Genomic DNA, 20,902 nt, shown 5'->3' on the forward strand with positions numbered 1-20,902 from the left:
GCTCCATGATGAAACCACATCTCGAATATTTTGTGCAATTCTGGTCACCACATCTAAAAAAAGATATAGTGGAAATAGAAACGGAACATTGAAGAGCGATTGACAATGATAAAGGGGATGGGACGACATCCCTATGAGGAAAGGATAAAGTGGCTGGGGCTCTTCAGCTTAGAGAAAAGATGGCTGAGGGGAGATATGATAGAGGTCTATAAAATAATGAGTGGAGTTGAACGAGTAGATGTGAAGCGTCTGTTTACGCTTTCCAAAAATACTAGGACTAGGGGGCAAAACCACCCCACACCGGAGGCAAGGCAGAACTCAGATACAGAGTTAAGCTTCACCTGCACATGGCCACCGTTCACCAGGAGTTGAGCCCCTGGCTGCTGGCGGCCGGCAGGACTTATAGGACAGGGCAGGACTTGATAACAGCTAGGCAGCACAGGGACTGAGGGTCAGAGAGGAAAGGAAAGACCATGGGGAAAAGGTAGGAAACGGGGCTAGGACTCACAGACAATACAACACAAAGCAAAAGGACAGGAACTGAAAGCTGCAAGCAGCCACTAAAATAGGGAACACAGACAAACAGAGACTAAACACAGAAAAACCAACAAGAAACAAGACTGGGAACAAGCAATACAGAACAAGCTAAACTACACAAAGACTGGACTAGAATCAGGCAAGAATCTCAGACAATAAAACTAGACTAGGCAGAAGTTGTTGTTGTTGTTACATTTGTACCCCGCGCTTTCCCACTCATGGCAGGCTCAATGCGGTTTACATACTGTATACAGGTGCTTATTTGTACCTGGGGCAATGGAGGGTTAAGTGACTTGCCCAGAGTCACAAGGAGCTGCCTGTGCCTGAAGTGGGAATTGAACTCAGTTCCTCAGTTCCCCAGGACCAAAGTCCACCACCCTAACCACTAGGCCACTCCTCCACTGCAACAAGCACCAACCTACCAGGGCCTAAGGCGATGCAAAGGCAAAGCAGAAAGGTTTCAAACTGGCTAATAAGCCCAGCAGCAGCTGAGGCTTAGCTGCAGCAATCACCAGGAAACTATGGGTGCTGTGTAGGTTCAAACAAAAAGAGCAAGTCTGGCAGTCTGGAAGATCCGGACCAGACTAGGCTGAAATCTGGAACGGGTGACAATAACCAGACAGTCCATTGCAGCCACCAGGTTGCGAGAGGAAGGATAGCACGAAACATGGGCACAACCGTGACATATCTACAGCAGCCCAGATTATACGTAGACACTGAAGAATCGTGCAAGTTTACCCTTACTTTCAGGAATATAACTTGCGTATGGCATTTACCAGAGGGAAAAACCTGAAGGAACATTTACAACATTCCTTCAATATGGACATAATTAAAGATTTACAATTGAATAAAGGTCATTATCGGTGTGAAACATGCAAAATTTATGCTTTTACTGATGAATGAACACAAATCCTGTTTAAAGAACTCCAGATTGGAGGCACCTAATGCTGACTCATTGTTTGAATATGCTACATAAATTCAATGATCTCAGATGTTTTGTAATAGACAAAGTAGAGGATTCAATAAGAGGGGGAGGGGTACAGGGGTAAGTTTCTGCTACAGAAAGAACAACGTTGGATTTGCATATTAAAGTCAGTTATTCTAACAGGACTGAATATTCATTTAGATTGGAAACTTTTAAATATAGTTATCACCAACTATAAGCTACGATAAAGGACATGGTCCCTATAAATGTAAATGTGAAGTTCAATTAGATGACATCACTTATATTTTGATAAGGCGAATGACTGATGGCGTCCTTTCAAATGTGTGGAAGCACCAATTTGCAATCAGTTCAGCGATCGGAACCATGTGAAAGTACTAACTGGCAGTAAGTCAGATAGTTTAATAATTTTAATGATTAGGACTACATTGAAGATGGGTTTGATATCATTTTAGGAAAAGTTTAAAAAGTTATTACTTTGCTGTTGTGCTATATAATGGTATATTTGGTTGCTTGTAGGATTGACTGGCAAAGAAGTGACTATCGCTCTTGAAAAAGCCTTTGCGAAACAGCAGTGCTCTGTTGAGCGAACAAGCTATATCAGAATGCCAGTTAAGTGTTGAATATTAGTCCGAATTATGGCAACAAGGAAATTAGGGAAATTGAAAAGAGACTATAAAGGAGATTTTTAAAGACCTGTGAAGATACTCAATTGGTAAAGCAATATCTTGTATACTGCAAGCTAAATGTAGCATTTATTGAGTTTCTGAGATCTTTTTCCTCCTTTATTTAAGCTTACTTTACATTTAACCAATACAATTTATTCTTGCATATTGGGTTTAGACATTGTGTGAAGTAGCAAGAAAAGAGCCTTATGATATTTTGAAGTTGCACACTAATGGCAACATTAACATGTTGGATGCAAAACAGGTTATAAATATAGAAAATAAATAAAATAATGACCATTAATGCAAAAATTAGAAAACGGCCATTTTTACGGCTGTAGTAAAAATGTCCTTTGCACATAGAAAAAAAACCCATTCAAGGGAATACTAACACCACTTTGTAACGCAGCTTAGTAAAAAGACCCCTTGGTAAGCCAAACATAAGCACTGAAAATAAGACCTAAATACAATTAGCCACACTTTCTTCTCCCGAATGGTGTTTTTAATTTAAACTGGTGCATCACAGCCTTCCCCATCTTTCACTCTTTCTTAATGGATTATACATTAAATCCAAACAGAACAGTCTCCTTACCTGTGGATAGTGGTACATCCTGAACATACTGGACATCTGACTTGATGCCTCTGATTGAAGGCCTTCAATGATAGCGGCCAGAGTGCCAGATGTTTTGCAGCGATAATTAGGAACCCAAGTGTTCATACCGGTAAATATACTCATCGCATCCCCAAACATAAGGAATGGATTGAGGTAAGATTCATAAAGATGAAACCCTAGTGTGATGTTGGGTAAGAGCTCTGAGCTGTTGTTAATCTCCTCCACTGCAAAAACAAAGGCCAGGTAGTCGAAATAGTTTTCCTCCTGGTAACTGTAAGGACAATGAAGATCAGACAAGTAATCACTCACTGAAAGATAGAAAGAAAGCTGTGGAACTATTTTCAAACCAATGGTCAGTGTGTGTTCTTAAAAGCCAGCTGCAGAGTTTGAAAAAATAAATATAATAAACACTGCTATATGGATAGGCAGTAACACTAAATATACAGATTAATCTCAGGCTGCCAGCCATTAACCCTAGAGTTTTAGGGATAAACTTAAATGAAACAGGCTATCAATATACAGGTTGAATACCTTTATCTTTATTCAAAAACATGATATACCACTCACCTTTCTAGATCAGAGCGGTTAACAAAACTTTTTCCATTTAAAATTAATGAGGAAAAGAAAGCAAAGACCAAACCCACACTCAACATAGAGTTACTCAATCACATCTGCATACTATATAACGCTACTAAGTATTAACATTGCACAAAATATGAATCAGTTTAAACAGACAAGAACTCCCATACTCCAGGCTACAAACTGAAGGCCAATTTAAAGAAATGTGTCTTTAAAAGAACCTTAAATCTATTATAATTAGGCTCTGCTTGAATATCACCACTATAGGAGCAATTCTATAAAACAGAACCTGTACATAGCAGGTGCATAGCCACAGGTGGGTCTGGGTTGTTGGAATGTAATTGTATTTTTACATGCATTGCCTGTCACCTATTATTTCTCTGTGATTACTCTGTGACCTCTGATGTGAATTACTTAGAGAGGTCACACAGCTATGCAACTTCCTGTGGGGGTTAGACACAGCACATGCAGCACATGGAGCACATGGAGCTCATGATCTCTCCTAACCTGAGAGGATCTATGGTGGTGTGAGCATCCATTACCATCTAAGCACATGGAAGGAGCTGATAAGACAAATGTATAGTAATATGTATATATAAGCCTGTCTGATTATAATCTAACTACAAACTGTGAGTAAACAGATGTTTTGTTACTTCAACTTTAAAGTGACTCAGCAGTGAATTATTCAGGGGTGAATGAGAGAGAGATGAAGAAAGAAATTAACATTTCTAAAGCTGAAGCTGTGTGTACTAAAATCTGCTAATTATTTACTACAAATAATCCAACAAAAGGGTTATGGGCCCAGGGCCAGGAATTGAAAAAGAAGAGAAATATTACCAGGCAGAAAAAAAGGCCACATTTTTCTCTTAAGTTTTAAAGGAAAGATTCAGTCTGTCTCTCTCTCCCCCCACACAGCAGACAGAAGGCTAAGAAAATGGCTGAGGGAAGAAATTCACCATTGTTCTATTCTCTCAAGGTGCCTAAATTAACTGAGTTTAATTATCAGCAGTGGGAACTAAGATTCATATGTCTCCTTCGAGCAAAAGGATTAAATATATGCTTAGACCAAGACAGAACAGCTGAAAATATGGCTGAATGGGACAATGCAAACTATTATGTGAAGTGCATGCTTTTGGAAGCTCTCTCAGAGAAACAAGCCATATTAGTGGAGGGAAAAGATACACCAAAGGACATTTTATATAAACTGAGAACTATGTATGCAACTACATATGCAAAGCAGCAACCAATTTGGTTAGCAGAGTTGAATGAAACCAAATTAAGGGATAAAAGTAAATGTAATGATCACATTATGCATCTTATGTCTTCATTTCAAAAGTTAGAACTTTCTGGAATTCCCATGTGTGATGCATTGAAAAGAGCATTTCTTTTTACCTCACTATCAAAGAAGTTTGATGTTTTTAGGTCTGTAAATGAGGCCATTGAAGGGCAATCTTTTGAACAGACAACATCAAAACTAAGGCAGGAATGCATAATAAATGATTCTGAGGAGATGTGTTCTCAGAGCAAGTCAGAGAGAAATGAAACAAATTTCTTGGCAAAGAACAGAGGAAGGCGGAGCTATGGGAAAACTCCACCCAAGGGCAAGCTGATTTGCTATTCATGTGGAAAGGAGGGACATGTATCTAAATGGTGTAAGGAAACACAAAACACTCCCTCTAGCTCACCTAAGCCAATGGAACTAAAGAATTTTCAAACCAGGAAATGTATGAAGGACAAAGATAAACACAAGGGCTTTCTAATGGCAGAAAAATCTTTGACTATGGTAAATAATAATTCAAATGAAAGTACTTGGATTTTGGATTCGGGTAGCACATGCCATTTAACCAATTGTAAGAATTTCTTTCAGGAAATGTGTCCAGAGGAAGGTATTCTTAAAACTGCAAACGCAGGGACTGCTAAGATCCAAGCAAAAGGTATTGGATTCTTAAAATGCAAAGTGTCTAATGAAGTTAAAGAAATTCCTGTAAGTGATGTCTTGTATATTCCCCAAGCAGTTTGTAATATGCTTAGTGTATCTACATTAGATAAGAAGGGATTTGCGATTCATTTTGAAAACAGTAAGTGCACAATCTCTAAAAATGATGAAGTGTATGCTGAAGCTTTTATGCATAATGATGTTTATAAACTGAGCATTTCAGGTGAAGCCTCACATATGGCGCAAGTAAGGAAGAATAATGGTAAATGTAGTCTGGAAATCTGGCACCGCCGCCTGGGACATCGTGATTCTAAGGTGATCCAGGATCTTTACAGTAAGCAACTGGCCACCGGCATTCAGATAAGTGCAGATGCTAGTAAAATTGAGAAATGCATAGACTGTGTTACTCAAAAAGGTGTGAGACCCTCATTTCCTGCATACACAGGAAATAGGAGTAATAAAGTGCTGGACTTAATACACAGTGACTTATGTGGACCGTTTAATATCCCATCATTGGGAAATAACAGATTTGTGCTAATATTCTTGGATGATTTCTCTAGATATTGTGTGGCCTATTTGCTGAAAGAGAAAAGTCAAGTCACAGACATGCTGAAGAAATACGTAGCCATGGTGAGCAATAAATTTGAAAGAAAACCAAAGGTTCTTCAGACCGACAATGGTGGTGAGTTCACTTCACAAAGCATGCGCACATTTCTAGAACAAGAAGGCATTCAGCATATCACAACAGTAGCTTATACACCAGAACAAAATTCTGTTGCAGAGAGAAAATTTAGGTCACTTGTGGAAATGACCAGATGTATGCTGTCAGATAGCAATCTCCCTAAAAGACTATGGGGGGAAGCCATTCTCACAGCAGTGTACCTACAAAACAGAATGCCAACTAAAGGCGCTGAGCGCACACCACATGAGACATGGCATGGTAGGAAGCCAAACCTGTCACACATAAGAACATTTGGAAGTACAGCATATGCTCATGTACCAAAGCAAAGAAGGCATAAGCTGGATTCCACAACAGAAAGGGGCATTTTAGTTGGCTATGCTCCAGGACACAAAGGATATAGAATTTTGAATCTGAAAACTGGGATTGTTGGCATAAGACATGTTACATATTTTGATGAAAACAAAAGGGTTGATAAAGGCTGGATTATCCCAGATGAGCCTTATCATCCAGAATATGAAACTAGAACCATAATAGACATGCCAGTGTATATAAATGCCATACCAAGGCAGATGTCTGAAAGCAACTCATCTGTATCTAACGAGGAACAGGCAGAGGAAGCAGACACAGAAAGGATCATTGAAGAAGACAGTACAGTTGGAGAAGGGGAATCAATTGGAGAAGGACTCTCAGATTTAGAGGATGCGGAAAGGTCAGACCAACCTGTTGTCAGACGCTCATCCAGGGAAAACAAAGGTGTTCCACCCCCAAGACTGTCTTACCTAACAAAGTCAGCAGAAGCTCAAGAGCCCTTAACATGGGATGAGATTGAGAAAATGCCAGCAGAAGAAGCTGCTGAATGGCATAAAGCTGCACAAGAAGAAATTGATGCATTGGATAAAAATAATACTTGGATTCTTACAAAATTACCTCCTGGCAAGAAAGCTATAGGATGCAAATGGGTATTCAAGTTAAAAAGGAATGCACAAGGAAAAGTGGAAAGGTATAAAGCCAGATTAGTGGCAAAGGGATATCTTCAAAAATATGGAGAAGATTTTGATGAAGTGTTTGCACCTGTAGTGAAACACACGACAATAAGAACACTTCTGAGCATTGCAGTCTCAAAAGGCATGCAAGTCAACCACATTGATGTGAAAACAGCGTTTCTTCACGGAGATATAACTGAAGACTTGTACATGGAACAGCCAACAGGTTTCATAAATACAAAACAAAGACAGCTAGTGTGTAAATTAAACAAAGGTCTTTATGGATTAAAGCAAAGTGCAAAATGTTGGAATGAAAAATTGCATGAAATATTGACAAATTTAGGATTTAAGCAAGGTGAAGCAGATAAATGCTTGTACACTAGATGCAGAAATGGACAATATGCATACATTTTAGCTTTTGTTGATGATCTGCTCATTGCAAGCGAAAGTGAGCAAGAGTACAAGGACATTGTAAAGTGTTTAAACCACAATGTTGAGATAAAAGAACTTGGTAATGTGTCATACTATCTTGGTATAGAAATTGAGAAACAAAATGATGGTTCTTATCTTCTAAGCCAGAAGCAGAAAATAAATGAGCTTATTGAAAGTTTAGGTATGCAAGATGCCCAAGTTGTAAGCACTCCCATGATCACTGATTTTCTGAAGGATGAAACAGTAAGAGAACCTTTACCAGATAACATCCAATATAGATCAGCCATAGGTAAGCTTTTATATCTAGCTACCACATACAGGGCTGATATAGCAAATGCAGTAGGAATTTTGAGCAGAAGGGTCAGCTCACCTACCAAATCAGATTGGACTGCAGTTAAAAGGATGGTAAGGTATTTAAAGGGTACCATTGATTGTAAATTAAAGATTTCAGCCAATAGTAATCCAAAACTAATATGTTACTGTGATTCAGATTGGGCAGGGGATCATTCTGATTATAAATCCACAAGTGGATATGTGTTTATGTATGGAAATGTACAAATTTCATGGGCCAGTCATAAACAAAGTATTGTGAGTTTGTCTTCTACAGAAGCTGAATACGTGGCCGTATCGGAAGCGTGCAGAGAACTGATGTGGATTGAAAAAACTTTTGCTGGATTTTGGAATAGATGAAAAGAGACCAATCCAGATAATGGAAGATAATCAGAGCTGCATCCGACTGTCACAGAATGACAAGGTTCAGTCACGCACCAAGCACATCGCAACGAAATACCACAACGTGCGAGAGTTGGCAAAAGAAGGGGTCATCAGTCTACACTATTGTCACACCAGTGAGATGACAGCTGACATCATGACCAAACCGTTACCCAGAGAACATTTTGTGAATCTGCGTATAAAGCTTGGACTTTGTATGAATAAATAATTGCATGACAGTTATGCATGAGAAGGGGTTTGTTGGAATGTAATTGTATTTTTACATGCATTGCCTGTCACCTATTATTTCTCTGTGATTACTCTGTGACCTCTGATGTGAATTACTTAGAGAGGTCACACAGCTATGCAACTTCCTGTGGGGGTTAGACACAGCACATGCAGCACATGGAGCTCATGATCTCTCCTAACCTGAGAGGATCTATGGTGGTGTGAGCATCCATTACCATCTAAGCACATGGAAGGAGCTGATAAGACAAATGTATAGTAATATGTATATATAAGCCTGTCTGATTATAATCTAACTACAAACTGTGAGTAAACAGATGTTTTGTTACTTCAACTTTAAAGTGACTCAGCAGTGAATTATTCAGGGGTGAATGAGAGAGAGATGAAGAAAGAAATTAACATTTCTAAAGCTGAAGCTGTGTGTACTAAAATCTGCTAATTATTTACTACAAATAATCCAACATGGGTGGGCTCCTTTAACATCATGGAGGGGAGTAGGCTGGTCTCCCATAGCCCTGCATCTCCCTCCCTTAAGCATCATTCTTGCACAAATAGGTTCCACAGTAGCGGCAGGAATTCCTACACGCTGCCTACTGCTAAGACAGAAGCCTCCTTTCTGCCATGTTCTGCACCCCCCTATCACAACCTCCTGTTTCTGACAAGGTGCTGGTGGGATGCGGGCATGCAGAAGGAGGCTTCCGGCTTAGCAGAAAGCAGCATGTTGGAATCGCTGCCGATGCTTAAGGGAGGAAGATGCAGGACAGCAGGAGCCCATCTTGCTCCCCTCCATGTTGCTGGGTACCCATTCATAAAAGGAGAGTTGTGGGGTAGGGAAGAAGAGATGCTGCATGGGGGGATGGTGTTAGAGGGAGAATTGTTGGACATGGGATGGGATAGGGAGGGGATAATTGTTGGACATAAGGGTGGAGGGGAGGGATAGTGAAATGGATGTGAGAGATGCTGCATGTATGGGAGACATGTTGGACTTAAGGGTGAGAGGAGAGGGAGAGATACACTGGAGGTGGAGTGGGGAGAAAGAGGGAGATGTTGGATCCAGGAGCAGAAGTGAGTGATGGAGAGATGTCAGAGAGTGGAAGTGAAGGAAGAGAGAGGGAGAAATGCTGGAGAAATGAGAAAATGAGTAGGAGGGAAGGGAGAAAGGACACGTAGATGTCAGGCTACAAGAGTGGAGAGGGGAGAAAGAGGGAGCAGCTGCTGGGCTAAAGGGGTGGAGGGGATGGTGAAACCATGTGGGGGAGGCCAGGAGGAGGTGGCAAAGAAATGAATGAGAGGATAGTGATTATATAGAAATATGGTAATAAGGATTAGATTAAAAATGAAAGAGAATGGAGGGCTGGAGAAGGTTTGAGATGGGTAATGGGAGAGCTAGTGGGTGAGAAGAGAGAAATTTGATAGGTGGCTGAAACGTAAAAAGGAGGAGAAGGGTGATAGAGGGTGAAATTTGAGTTGACAGAGAGCAGAAACGAAAAAAAAAAAGAGGACAGAGCTAAAAAGAAATGAACAATATGTCAGAATGCTTTAAATGGAATATGTTAGCTTTGGGAAATGTGCATAGTAAATGTCTTTGTATTGTATTCAGTAGAAAAGGAAATGCATTTCTGTTTTTCCTTTTTCCAGTGTTGTAGTATATGCTAAGTTTAACTTCTTGGGGTTCACAGCATAATTTTTGTCTAAATAGTTTTATATTTAAATTTGTGATCCCTTGTTCTATATTTTTATGTTGATCCAAGTCTCTACAGTTCTGTAATCTGCATTCTCAGACTAATGAACTAATCATTGTTTTGTTGTCTTTTTAAAAAAAAAAAAAAGCTTGTTACAGAAGTGCATTTTTATGTAAAAGATAAAATAAGACATTGGCTGCAAATGATAATTTGAGAGCTTGTTACAAAAGTGCATTTTTATGTAAAAGATAAAATAAGACATTGGATGCAAATGATAATTTGAGAGCTTTGGACCCAGAATAGCTGTGAGCTATAGAATATCCAATAGTTCATTTTAGAGCCATACATGATACCTTGTTGTCTTTAAAAATTAAACAAAAATTACATATGTTAATGCAATAAATTGATTCATAGTGTGTTAGTAAGCATTTTAATATTGTTGCCACATAATGTGCACTCCTGTACCCTTTCTGGGGTGATAGTAATGGCAGGTGGGGAAATTGGAGAAGAGGCAAAGAAGAGGGGTTCAGGGAGGGGGCCCTCCTTTATTTCCTGACCTGGGCTTTAGTACGTCTAACATTGGTCCTGACCCTTGCTGTACAGCTGGTGGAGATCTCAAAGCATCCCCAGCTGTGGAATTTATCCAAAGATGGCCAGAACTCCCTTCTCCCAAGCTCTGTAGTTGACGACAGTATCCTTGAGCCACCGACAACTAAATGTGCATGGCTGCCAGTGGCTTAGGGACATTGCTGCTGCCTGCCAAGCTTGGTAAAAGGGAATTCTGGTCACCTTCAGAGAAAGTGCAATTTATATTTTGAGTTGGGGGTAGGGCGGGGCCAAGAAAAAGTTGTGGCCACCCACTTTGGGCTCAGGCTTACCCAAAATTTGCTGTCTGGCTATGCCACTGGTACATAGTGTGAGGAAGTTCAGGATAAAATCACTGCTAGAACCTTTAGTATTAACACACATAGGCTGAAGAGAGAAGGGGTTAGCATCCTAAAACTTAGACATACCCTTCAGAGGAAGGAGGAGCCTCTAAAACCAAATCCTGTCCCACAGCTGAAGAGAGGGGTAGAAGTAGAGGGGCGGGACTTTAAGCAGGAAGAGGAGGAGGCAGAGCCCATGGAATGAGAGTTAACAAACTTCCAGCCAGAGGAAAGAGCCACAGTCATGGAGGTGGAATGAACCAGCTCAGGGGAACTTGAAACACCTGAGAGCCACAACATGGAAGAAGCTATGGAGATAACTGTTTAAATATTCCTTTGTATTTTTGTTTTGGATATAGTAAGTTTTTGCTGGAGTATTTTGAAAGTTGATACAGCAGCAATGGGAGGGTCAGAGTGAGAGAACTTACCCTGAAAGGGAAGAGGCTGCTCAGTTATGGCCAAAGCTAAGAAGCCCATAAGAATATGGAGGTTTTTTGACCAATGATCATTTTTGACGGTTCAGAATATAACTTCTAACAATAGATAAAAGTCCACAGACAGTTCTGATGTCTTTTCCTCCATTTTTGAAAGTCAATTATAATGTTTCTTGGGGCACTTTTTCATTCAATAGTTTTTGGTGTAGTTATTGGATAATGAAGCTAAGAAGAGCCAGGGCTGTATTTTCTTTTGGGGAATTGAGACTGGAACTGTGACTTTATTATCAATGAGTTTTTGAACTGGACATTTGAAGATATCTTTGGTTTAGATTAAAAGAGACTCACATAATCACTGACAGAAAAACTGCAAGCAATTTTGAGTCAAGTACTGCAGGGGGAATTGGCTGGAGAAAATTAAGCAGTGTTCGTCACTGAAGGTGTTTTTATAATTTTTCACTAGGGGAACGTGAACCAGGCAGTTGGGAAAGGTGCAAAGAGAATAAAAGTGTCCCTGAGAACTGTATCATACCCATTGGGACTAATCTGTTTCAAACAGTGTTTTGATTGACAGGGATTTTTGAAAGAAAAAATGAACAGTGGAAGACAAGAATTGTTTAAAAAGAAAACTTTCTGCAATAACCCTTTTCCCCTGACAGTAGGTGACTGGAGGGCAACTTGTAGTCGCCTACTCTCTCTAAAGAAAACTAACATAAGTGGGTATATACCTGTGTGTGCACATAATTATGAGCACATACATCAGTCATAGAGCTAAGGTAAATTCTCACACTTGAATGTTGGAGATATGCACAGTATTTTATGTTATCCCTAGAATTCTATAAAAAGTGCTAAAAATGTGCACACACCCAATTTGTGCAAGCAGTGCAAGGCTGAAGTTAAGCTCTTTTGAATTTTATATTATCAAATTTGTATTTGGGATTGTTTTGATAAATTCTAAACTGCTTTCTTCTCTATGTATCCTCCTTTCTTAATAGATTTCTCGACCTGTATCTATCCTATATTAAGAAAAACAAACAAACAAAAAACGACCAGTGCACTCGGGGTCTCTATTGTTGATTAGAAGTAATTCTGTTTAAAAATGATTACTTATTGTATATGTCTTTATCATTGTATATATTTTAATCATTGTAGATTATAGAACCTCTAATAAAGGTCTCATTTACCTAATACGAATCCAAAAGAATCCAGAGCAATTATTGAGTAGTCTGTGTCAGTGAAGCAGGTTGTAAATCCATAGCAGTACAGCAAGCTAATCAGCATTTTAACAGCACTTAACAAGCAATAATGAGCACTTTGGCAATAATTGCAATTTATGCACACAACTTGTTAAACACATTCTATAATGAACTGCGCCTAAATGGTGAAGCGCGCAGCTCAAAATAAATGCATGCAGTTAAAAAGGGACATGTTTATGGGCGTTTTGAGGGTGTTTGAAACTTTACACACATAGTTATAGAATATGGGCCAGTGCGTGTAAACCTTCACAAGTTTTCGTTGGTATAAATGGGCACATATAAATTTAGGAGCAATTTCATCGACTAAATGTATTCTATATACCACGAGTATCTTATAGAATACGCTTAGTTCAGTGTGGATTTTTTAGGTGCCATATTATAGAATCTCGCTCTTAGAGGCTACATGGATACTAATGGGGGAATTATTTTTCAGTGTGGTGTATCATTAAGACGGGTAATTTAATGCTGACTTCTATGGTTTCAGCTGAGGTCCCATTTTATGCAATAGTAACTAATAACCTGTATTAACAGTAAAATAACCTGTCTTAGTGGTAACCCATATCAACAATTTCCACCTAGAAGCCATAAAGAAAAACATTGCATGTCTAGTGGTATCAAGATGCATCAATGAAGGAGGATGTATGAAAAGCCACAAAAAATTTGATGAATGCAAAAGATGGGAAGATGAATATAGGATGATATATTCATCCAAATAGGGAAGGATACTGGGCCAGAGTCAAGAATTTGAACTGAATTTGAAACATGACTGGAAATCAATGATGGTGACAAAGGAGTGGTGTGATAAGATCAAACCTACATGCATGGCAGAGAAGTCAAATTGCAGTATTTTGTACTGACTGAAAACATTGAAGAAGTAGCTGTTGGAGGCTGACATACCCAGAATTTCAGTAATCCAGCTGAGATATGATGTGAGCATGCATGTGATGACCTGGAATGAATCGCTTCATACCACCTTTTTATTATTTATTTATTTATTTATTAGGATTTATTCCATTTAAATCCCTAGTCCCCTTAACAGCATATTTGTCAAGCAAGCCTCACTAGCATAAAGAAAACTGGTATTCCCAGCAGCTCCATTTACAAAAACACCAACTTAGCCAAGCCAAATGTATTTAGAGATGCCAATGCTCCTTAATCACTTTTACTATCTACAAGGATACAGCACATTCTTATAAATTGGCAATACTTGCAGCAAAAAAAAAATTATTATTCCTCTAAAATAGTTAAGGCACCTAATACGGTGGTCCTTTATCAGACCCTGAAATCCCCGACTATGCCTTATCTCCCTCCAGTCAATCAAGCTATGTGTTTTACCAGTCAGGATCTTGCAGATTAGTTTAGTAATAAAATTTCCACTTTGATCACTACCCTTCCAACAGCCCCTAGTAGTGTAAAAACTCAGCCCCTTTCTAATGCCCTATTGCCATCTAGCACACTCACTTCTTTTAGCATTCCATCAGAATTTTATCTACATACTATTAGATTAGATGTATTATGGCTTTTTTTTAGTCCACCCTTATCCAGGGTGGAGTACAATAAAAGCATTCATAAAATATACAATAAACAAAAATACAAAAGCAGCAAAATCAAGACATGTCAAAAGCACATCACTTAAACAGTACTGTTCCATTCAATCGAGCCACGAATGGCTAAAGTACACATCCTTGTGAGTTCCATGTGCAAATGTTGTAATGCAGGAGTCACCAGCGTATGCTATAAGGCTCTGATCGCAAAGATTGTGATGGTGTATACCACTTTACCGGCGCTTTCAAATAAGAAGCTATGATGAATCATAGTCAACATATGTTAAGAAAGTGAAAGTCCCATTAGCAATCACACAGCTGAATTAATTGCTGTCTGAAACACTTGAAGGGACTGCTTTAGCAACTCAAGATAAACAATGTTACAATAATCTAAGCAACTAAGTACCAGAGATTGCAACACTATTTTAAAATCAGTGCAAGACAAAATAGATTTCAATTGCGATAACATAACGTGGTAACATAATAAGTGATGGCAGATAAAGACCTATATGGTCCATCCAGTCTGCCCAACAAGATAAACTCATTATACTTGATATGCGATACTTTATATATTTACCCAATTTGTCCTTGCCATTCTCAGGGCACAGACCGTATAAGTCTGCCCAGCACTCTTCTTGTACTAAAAGTTCTGAAGCTAACGTTGAAGCCCCTTAAAATTTACACTCAAGCCCATCCCTATCTATTCAGTCATGAACAGGGCATAGACCATAGAAGTCTGCCCAGCACCGGTTTTGCTTCCCAATTACCAGCTTTGCCAATCAATCTCCGCTAAGATTCCATGGATCCATTTCTTCTAAACAGGATTATTTTGTGTTTATCCCACGCATATTTGAATTCCATTACCGTTTTCATCTCCACTACCTCCTGCAGGAGGGCATTCCACGTATCCACCACCCTCTCCGTGAACAAAATACTTCCTGACATTACTCCTGAGTCTGCCCCCCTTGAATCTCAATTCATGTCCTCTAGTTCTACAGCCTTCCCATCTCCAGAAAAGGTTTGTTTACGGATTAATACCTTTCAAATATTTGAACATCTGTATCATATCACCCCTGTTTCTCCTTTCCTCCAAAGTATACATGTTCAGGTTGGCAAGTCTTTCCTCATACGGTTTGCAACGTAAATCCCATACCATTTTCATAGCTTTTCTTTGCACTGCTTCCAGTCTTTTTACATCCTTAGCTAGATACGGCCTCCAAAACTGAACACAATAACATTCTCAATTTGAAGTAGAAAGAACAAATCAAAGCCTGAACTTGCAATCTAAATGTAAAATACAACCCAACACAACCCCCAAGTTTTTAACCTGTTTAACAATCTTAATAGGTATACCCAACAACAAGTGTTGGTAACACTAATGAAGAACCCGATACAACCCACATTATTTCAGTTTAGATATATTCATTTGCAACTGATTCTTTTTCAACCAATCCATCACTGCTTCAAAAATCAATTGCAACTGGGACATCATATTGGTATCAGTCACTGACAGAGGCAAAAAAACTGGATGCTATATGCATAAATCCCGTAAGAAACTCCAAATGATTGCAAAAAAGTATATAGAAGAGATATATTATACAGAGTATGAAAACTACCACAGCCTCCATGATCCTGTTCCTTCTACATTTATTAAACAGTATTTCCAAGAGCTTGGCCTATTTATTTTCCATATCATTTCTTCCTCCCTTTCTTCTGGAATGGTTCCACAGGCTTGGAGGCTTGCAACTCTGAGGCCTAAGCTCAAAGATCCTTCAAAACCGATTTCTGACAAATGCAATTTTCATCCTATTGCCAACCTTTCATTCCAATTCAGACACTATTTAAGGCTAGTGCTTCTTTCAGCTTCTCAGCATCCTATATCAAAGCTAAGAAACTGAATGTAGGGTTTCCAATTTACCACTAAATCCAAACCTGATATATTCCATATCAACATCATTTTATGGTCACTAACCAGGCATAAGAATTTCAGTATGGCAAAGTAGTTGGGAGAATACTATTTTCTCTCATTTTAGGCCTATAATTTGCTGAAATTGAAGGGTCAAGGGGGTTAACCAAGACATTGAGAACCAAATGAGCTTTCATGATTAAAAACAAATGACAGAGAAAAACAATTATTCAGTGTTCAGATCACTTCAAGGTCCCTAACAAACAAGGTCATGGAGATAACTAGAAGTCTTAAGCAGTCCTATTCACGAGGTCACCTTATTTGGGTTAAGTCCTGACTCCACCCTCAGACCACCCGCAAAATAACCATTTTTCTGTTTTGTGGTTAGTGCTGATATTCATCGGCACTAGCTGATTGGATGCCACCCAAGTGATTTAAAGGGCTAAGAGCTGTTTCTGGCCATTCAGACCACTTTGAATACAGACCTCAGACGTTTATGGGATTTGCTAAATGTGCTTATATGACATTTTCAAGGTCACTAGTTTTGCACATTTCATACCTTGGGCTAGATAAGAATTCAGCTGAGCAGTTTCTCCTCTGTTTACCTGGACAGTGTGTGGTTGATACTCAGCAGGGTGGTATCTGCATAAAGATAAGCAAATGACTTATCTGACTGCTTTGATGCTTTATTTCAATCACACTATCCATTTAAATAGGACTGATGAATATATAGTCCTAAACTTAAATGGAATAAATTTGACCAAAAAGGGGATGAATATCTCTGCTCTCCAGTTGAATTTATGCTAAGCCCTGGGAAGAATTCTGTCATCATCTCCTTTTACACATATAACTCAGAAAAAAATATTTTTATATCTAACTTAAGGTTTCAGTTTGCTAGCTCCAAATTTTTAAAAAAAAAAGGCTAATGTGGTTAAACCGGAAGTTAACTGCTTAAATGATTTTGAATATCTACCTCTGTGTGTTTTGTTAATGGCAATTAATGTATTTACAGAGCCTGATTTATAACTGTAAACCCTCAGATCATGATTAAATTCCTAGCATCCCATTGAATACTGTTAGGCAAATGTAAAATCCCAAGATCTCCCTTATCTAAAGATCCTTCATTAAGCTACAAATCAAATTGACAGTTCAAGTCAGAGACCAAATGAATCATAAGTGTGCCTCCAATAGGAGCTAAGCCATTGTGCTACTTACAAGTAACTATGAATCCAAGTGGGAAACGTTGTATAGGACAGTGGTTTTGTGACTGTTAAATGTCTCATTGTAATAATTCCCCCAATCATGATGTTTCCATCCTTGTGGTATCCTGGATTTAAGCTTCCATATTTCATTGGTGGAAACTGGCCCTCAGTGGTCTTCCACTGGATATAGCAAAATATCAGAATCAGAACCAGAGTTGCTGCCATCTTTCAGGTTGTGAATCAGATTTTCTTATGAAACAAACACCTGTCTGTCCTATTCTACAACTGTGGTATGAGTGAGGAAGTTTCAGAGGTCTTGGATAATAAAATATTGTGCAGAAAAAGTCATATTATGACCAAGTATTTTCAAAATGCAGACGAGTAAATCTGTGCAATGACACACAGGAGGTTGAGGAAAGACCGCACAAGTTTCATTCTGATGTTTGCATAGATCTCTGTATTATTAGCTGTGATTCAGCAGCAGGTGAGAGCACTTTTAAATCTTAACAGAGTCCTGCTCCTCAAAGATTCAGACTCAAGGGATGTCTTCTCCAGATATGTGTGCTTGATATTAAATATACGTACTTGGGGGGGGGGGGGGGGTTGCTTTTTGCTTTTTTAATATAGAAATTGCACATTCATTAACCAATAATATTTTAATTATATAGAAAGTCTTAGTAAGAAGAAAATAATTATAATCAGTGATTCCGTACACACATTTACTATCAATTGTACTTTTCCTCTTTTTTTGTTGCACTTTTCTTCCTTTACATATTCCTTCGTGTTTTTATAAAGTAGAGTGCTTGTCATCCTACATAATAATTCTCACCACCAACGTTCTAATGTGGGACTGCCTATGTTTGTGGCTCCTGGAGTTGCTGAGCTAGGCTCCATAGCCAGGATGATGTCACTAACAGCTGATTCCCAGGCAGGGGTAGGAGTAGGGAAACAAGTGGAGCGTGTTTCCCTACTCCTCCCCCTGCCTGGGAATCAGCTGTCAGTGTGCCGCTCCCTGCCACTTCGGAGCAAGTGGCAGGGAGTGGAGCATCAAAAAACTACAAGCTCGGCACCACAGCCCCCCCCCCCTCGGCGCATCAAACACCCCCTCCCCCCCGAAGCACATCAACACCCCCCTCCGGCGCACCAAACCCCATTGCCACCCGCAGATGCCAGTAGTAATGCTGTCCGGCCGCTGCTGCTTCTCCTGTTGAGCAGCAGCGGCCGCTACAAAAAGAATAGAAGCGATAAATGTTTTTAAACCCAGCCCAAATCATTCGCAAATGCCTGAGTCTTACAAAGCAGTCTCTGCAGCCGCTCCTCCTCTCGCCTCCACGTCACTGCCCCTGGAGTAAGACCCTGGAGGAGCGCAGTGACGTGACAGGCGAGAGGAGGAGCGGCTGCAGAGCCTGCGTTGTAAGACTCTGGCATTTGCGAATGATTTGGGCTGGGTTTAAAAACATTTATCGCTTCTTTTCTTTTTGTAGCGGTCGCTGCTGCTCAACAGGAGAAGCCGCAGCGGCCGGACAGCGTTACTACTGGCATTGGCGGGTAGCGATGGGGTTTGATGCACCAGGGGTTGGGGGAGGGGGGTGTTTGATGTGCTTGGGAAGAGGGGGGTTTGATGTGCCGGGGGGGATTGGGTGATGCGCCGGAGGGGAGGGTCACTGGACATGGGTAGCTGGAGGGGGAGAGAAGGGTCGCTGGACATGGGTAGCTGCAGGGGGGGCAGGGGGAGAGGAGGGTCGCTGGACATGGATGGCTGGAGGCAGGGGAGGTGGGGAGGGGGTCCTGAGACCAGAGAGGTGGGGTGGGGAGGGGGGCCCTGCGAGAGGGGGTGGGGCACACACTCACTCACTGTCTCTCACATACACTCTCTCTGACACACTCCCTGTCTATCACACTCTATCTCTCTGTCACACACACACTCAGTCTCACACACACAGACACTCTGTCTCTCACACAGTCTCACACACACAGACACTCTGTCTCTCACACACTCTCTCTCACACAAACACACACACACGCTGTCTCTGTCTCTCTCATTCTCTCTATGACACACACACTCCATCTCTCACACACACTCTCTCTCAAACATACACACTCCGAGGAAAACCTTGCTAGCGCCCGTTTCATTTGTGTCAGAAACGGGCCTTTTTTTTACTAATATTTATTATTTTAAACAAAAGAAAACTTCATGATGGATAAAACAATAATCTTGACAACTACAGGTAGAAATCAAAACTTTCCTGCCAAAACAAAATCTAAATTTCCAGAGGGTGGAGGTAGGAGGAGATATGTTCGTGACTTGTGTCTGTCTGGCCTGGAGCAAGACTAAGAAGGCTGTGGCCATGGGTTTGCTATTGACCAGATATGTGTTAAGTCAGGTTCAGATCTGTTCACTGGAGGCCTCTATTCTTTGAATGGCTCACTCATGAATAAAATGTGGCAATCCCTTAGCCTGCATCAAATTGGTGTGAGACCCCTCTTACAACATCATTACGGTACAGGCAACCACAGCATTGTAATCTTTGATGTCATTGGTATCTGCATAGGTGCATGTTTAGCAAATAGAAGGCTACTTTTACAAGCTGCATAGATTTGCCATGTGCAGAGGCCCCTTTTACTGTAGTGGGTAAAAGGCAAAAAAAAAGGCTGTGTAGTAAGTACACACTTGCAGTGCAGCCATTTCTGGGGGAAGCCCTTACTACCTCCTATTGGGTGGTAGAGTCGGTGGTGGGAGGCGGGGCTGGTGGTTGGGAGGCGGGGATAGTGCTGGGCAGACTTATACGGTCTGTGCCCTGAAGAGGACAGGTACAAATCAAAGTAGGGTATACACAAAAAGTAGCACATATGAGTTTATCTTGTTGGGCAGACTGGATGGACCATACAGGTCTTTTTCTGCTGTCATTTACTATGTTACTAGCCAGCTTATAATCGAAAGTGATCGCCGGCCATCTTCCGACACAAATCGGGAGATGGCCGGCGATTTCTTAAAAGTGGCAAAATCGGTATAATCGAAAGCGGCATTTTTGACAGCATCGCCGCTTTCCCGTCGCTTCACCGGCGAAGGTTCAAGGGGGCATGTCGGTAGATTAGCGAAGGCGGGACATGGGCGGGCATGGGCATGGCTACCAGATGGCCGGCTTTCGCCGATAATGAAAAAAAAGCGGCGTTAAGCAGTATTTCACCGGGTTTACTTGGTCCTTTTATTTTCACGACCAAGCCTCAAAAAGGTGCCCCAACTGACCAGATGACCACTGGAGGGAATGGGGGATGACCTCCCCATACTCCCCCAGTGGTCACCAACCCCCTTCCATATTAAAAAAATAAAACTAAAAACCTTTTTGCCAGCCTGTACGCCAGCCTCAAATGCTGTACCCACCTCCATGACAGCAGAATGTGTTGTATCCTCCGACAGCCTTTCCCTGGTTGTGATGTGGCTCTCGGGTGAGTGTGACACCTTTTCTGTTAGGTGCCCTGCAGAGTCACATTAGCAATGCATTGTGGTGGGTGTAGGGTACTGGGCTCTACTACCATGGTGCTTTTCCCCCCTGCTAACTGGGTCAGAGTGTGCCCCGTTTTGTTTCCTGTTGTAGTCCATGCAGTAGTGGCCATTTTTGTAAGC

At 40.5% G+C, this 20,902-nt stretch overlaps 1 protein-coding gene across 1 annotated transcript in view; it reads right to left on the reverse strand.

The window, feature by feature from the left end:
* LOC115464717 overlaps nt 1–20,902 on the reverse strand; it is a 362,726-nt gene that overhangs the window by 306,494 nt on the left and 35,330 nt on the right. The window contains 1 exon segment of the mRNA XM_030195078.1: nt 2,738–3,066. Coding sequence (XP_030050938.1) covers nt 2,738–3,066 — 329 coding nt within the window.

Source organism: Microcaecilia unicolor, chromosome 3, assembly GCF_901765095.1.
Source record: "Microcaecilia unicolor chromosome 3, aMicUni1.1, whole genome shotgun sequence".
In the NCBI taxonomy this organism is placed as follows: domain Eukaryota; kingdom Metazoa; phylum Chordata; class Amphibia; order Gymnophiona; family Siphonopidae; genus Microcaecilia; species Microcaecilia unicolor.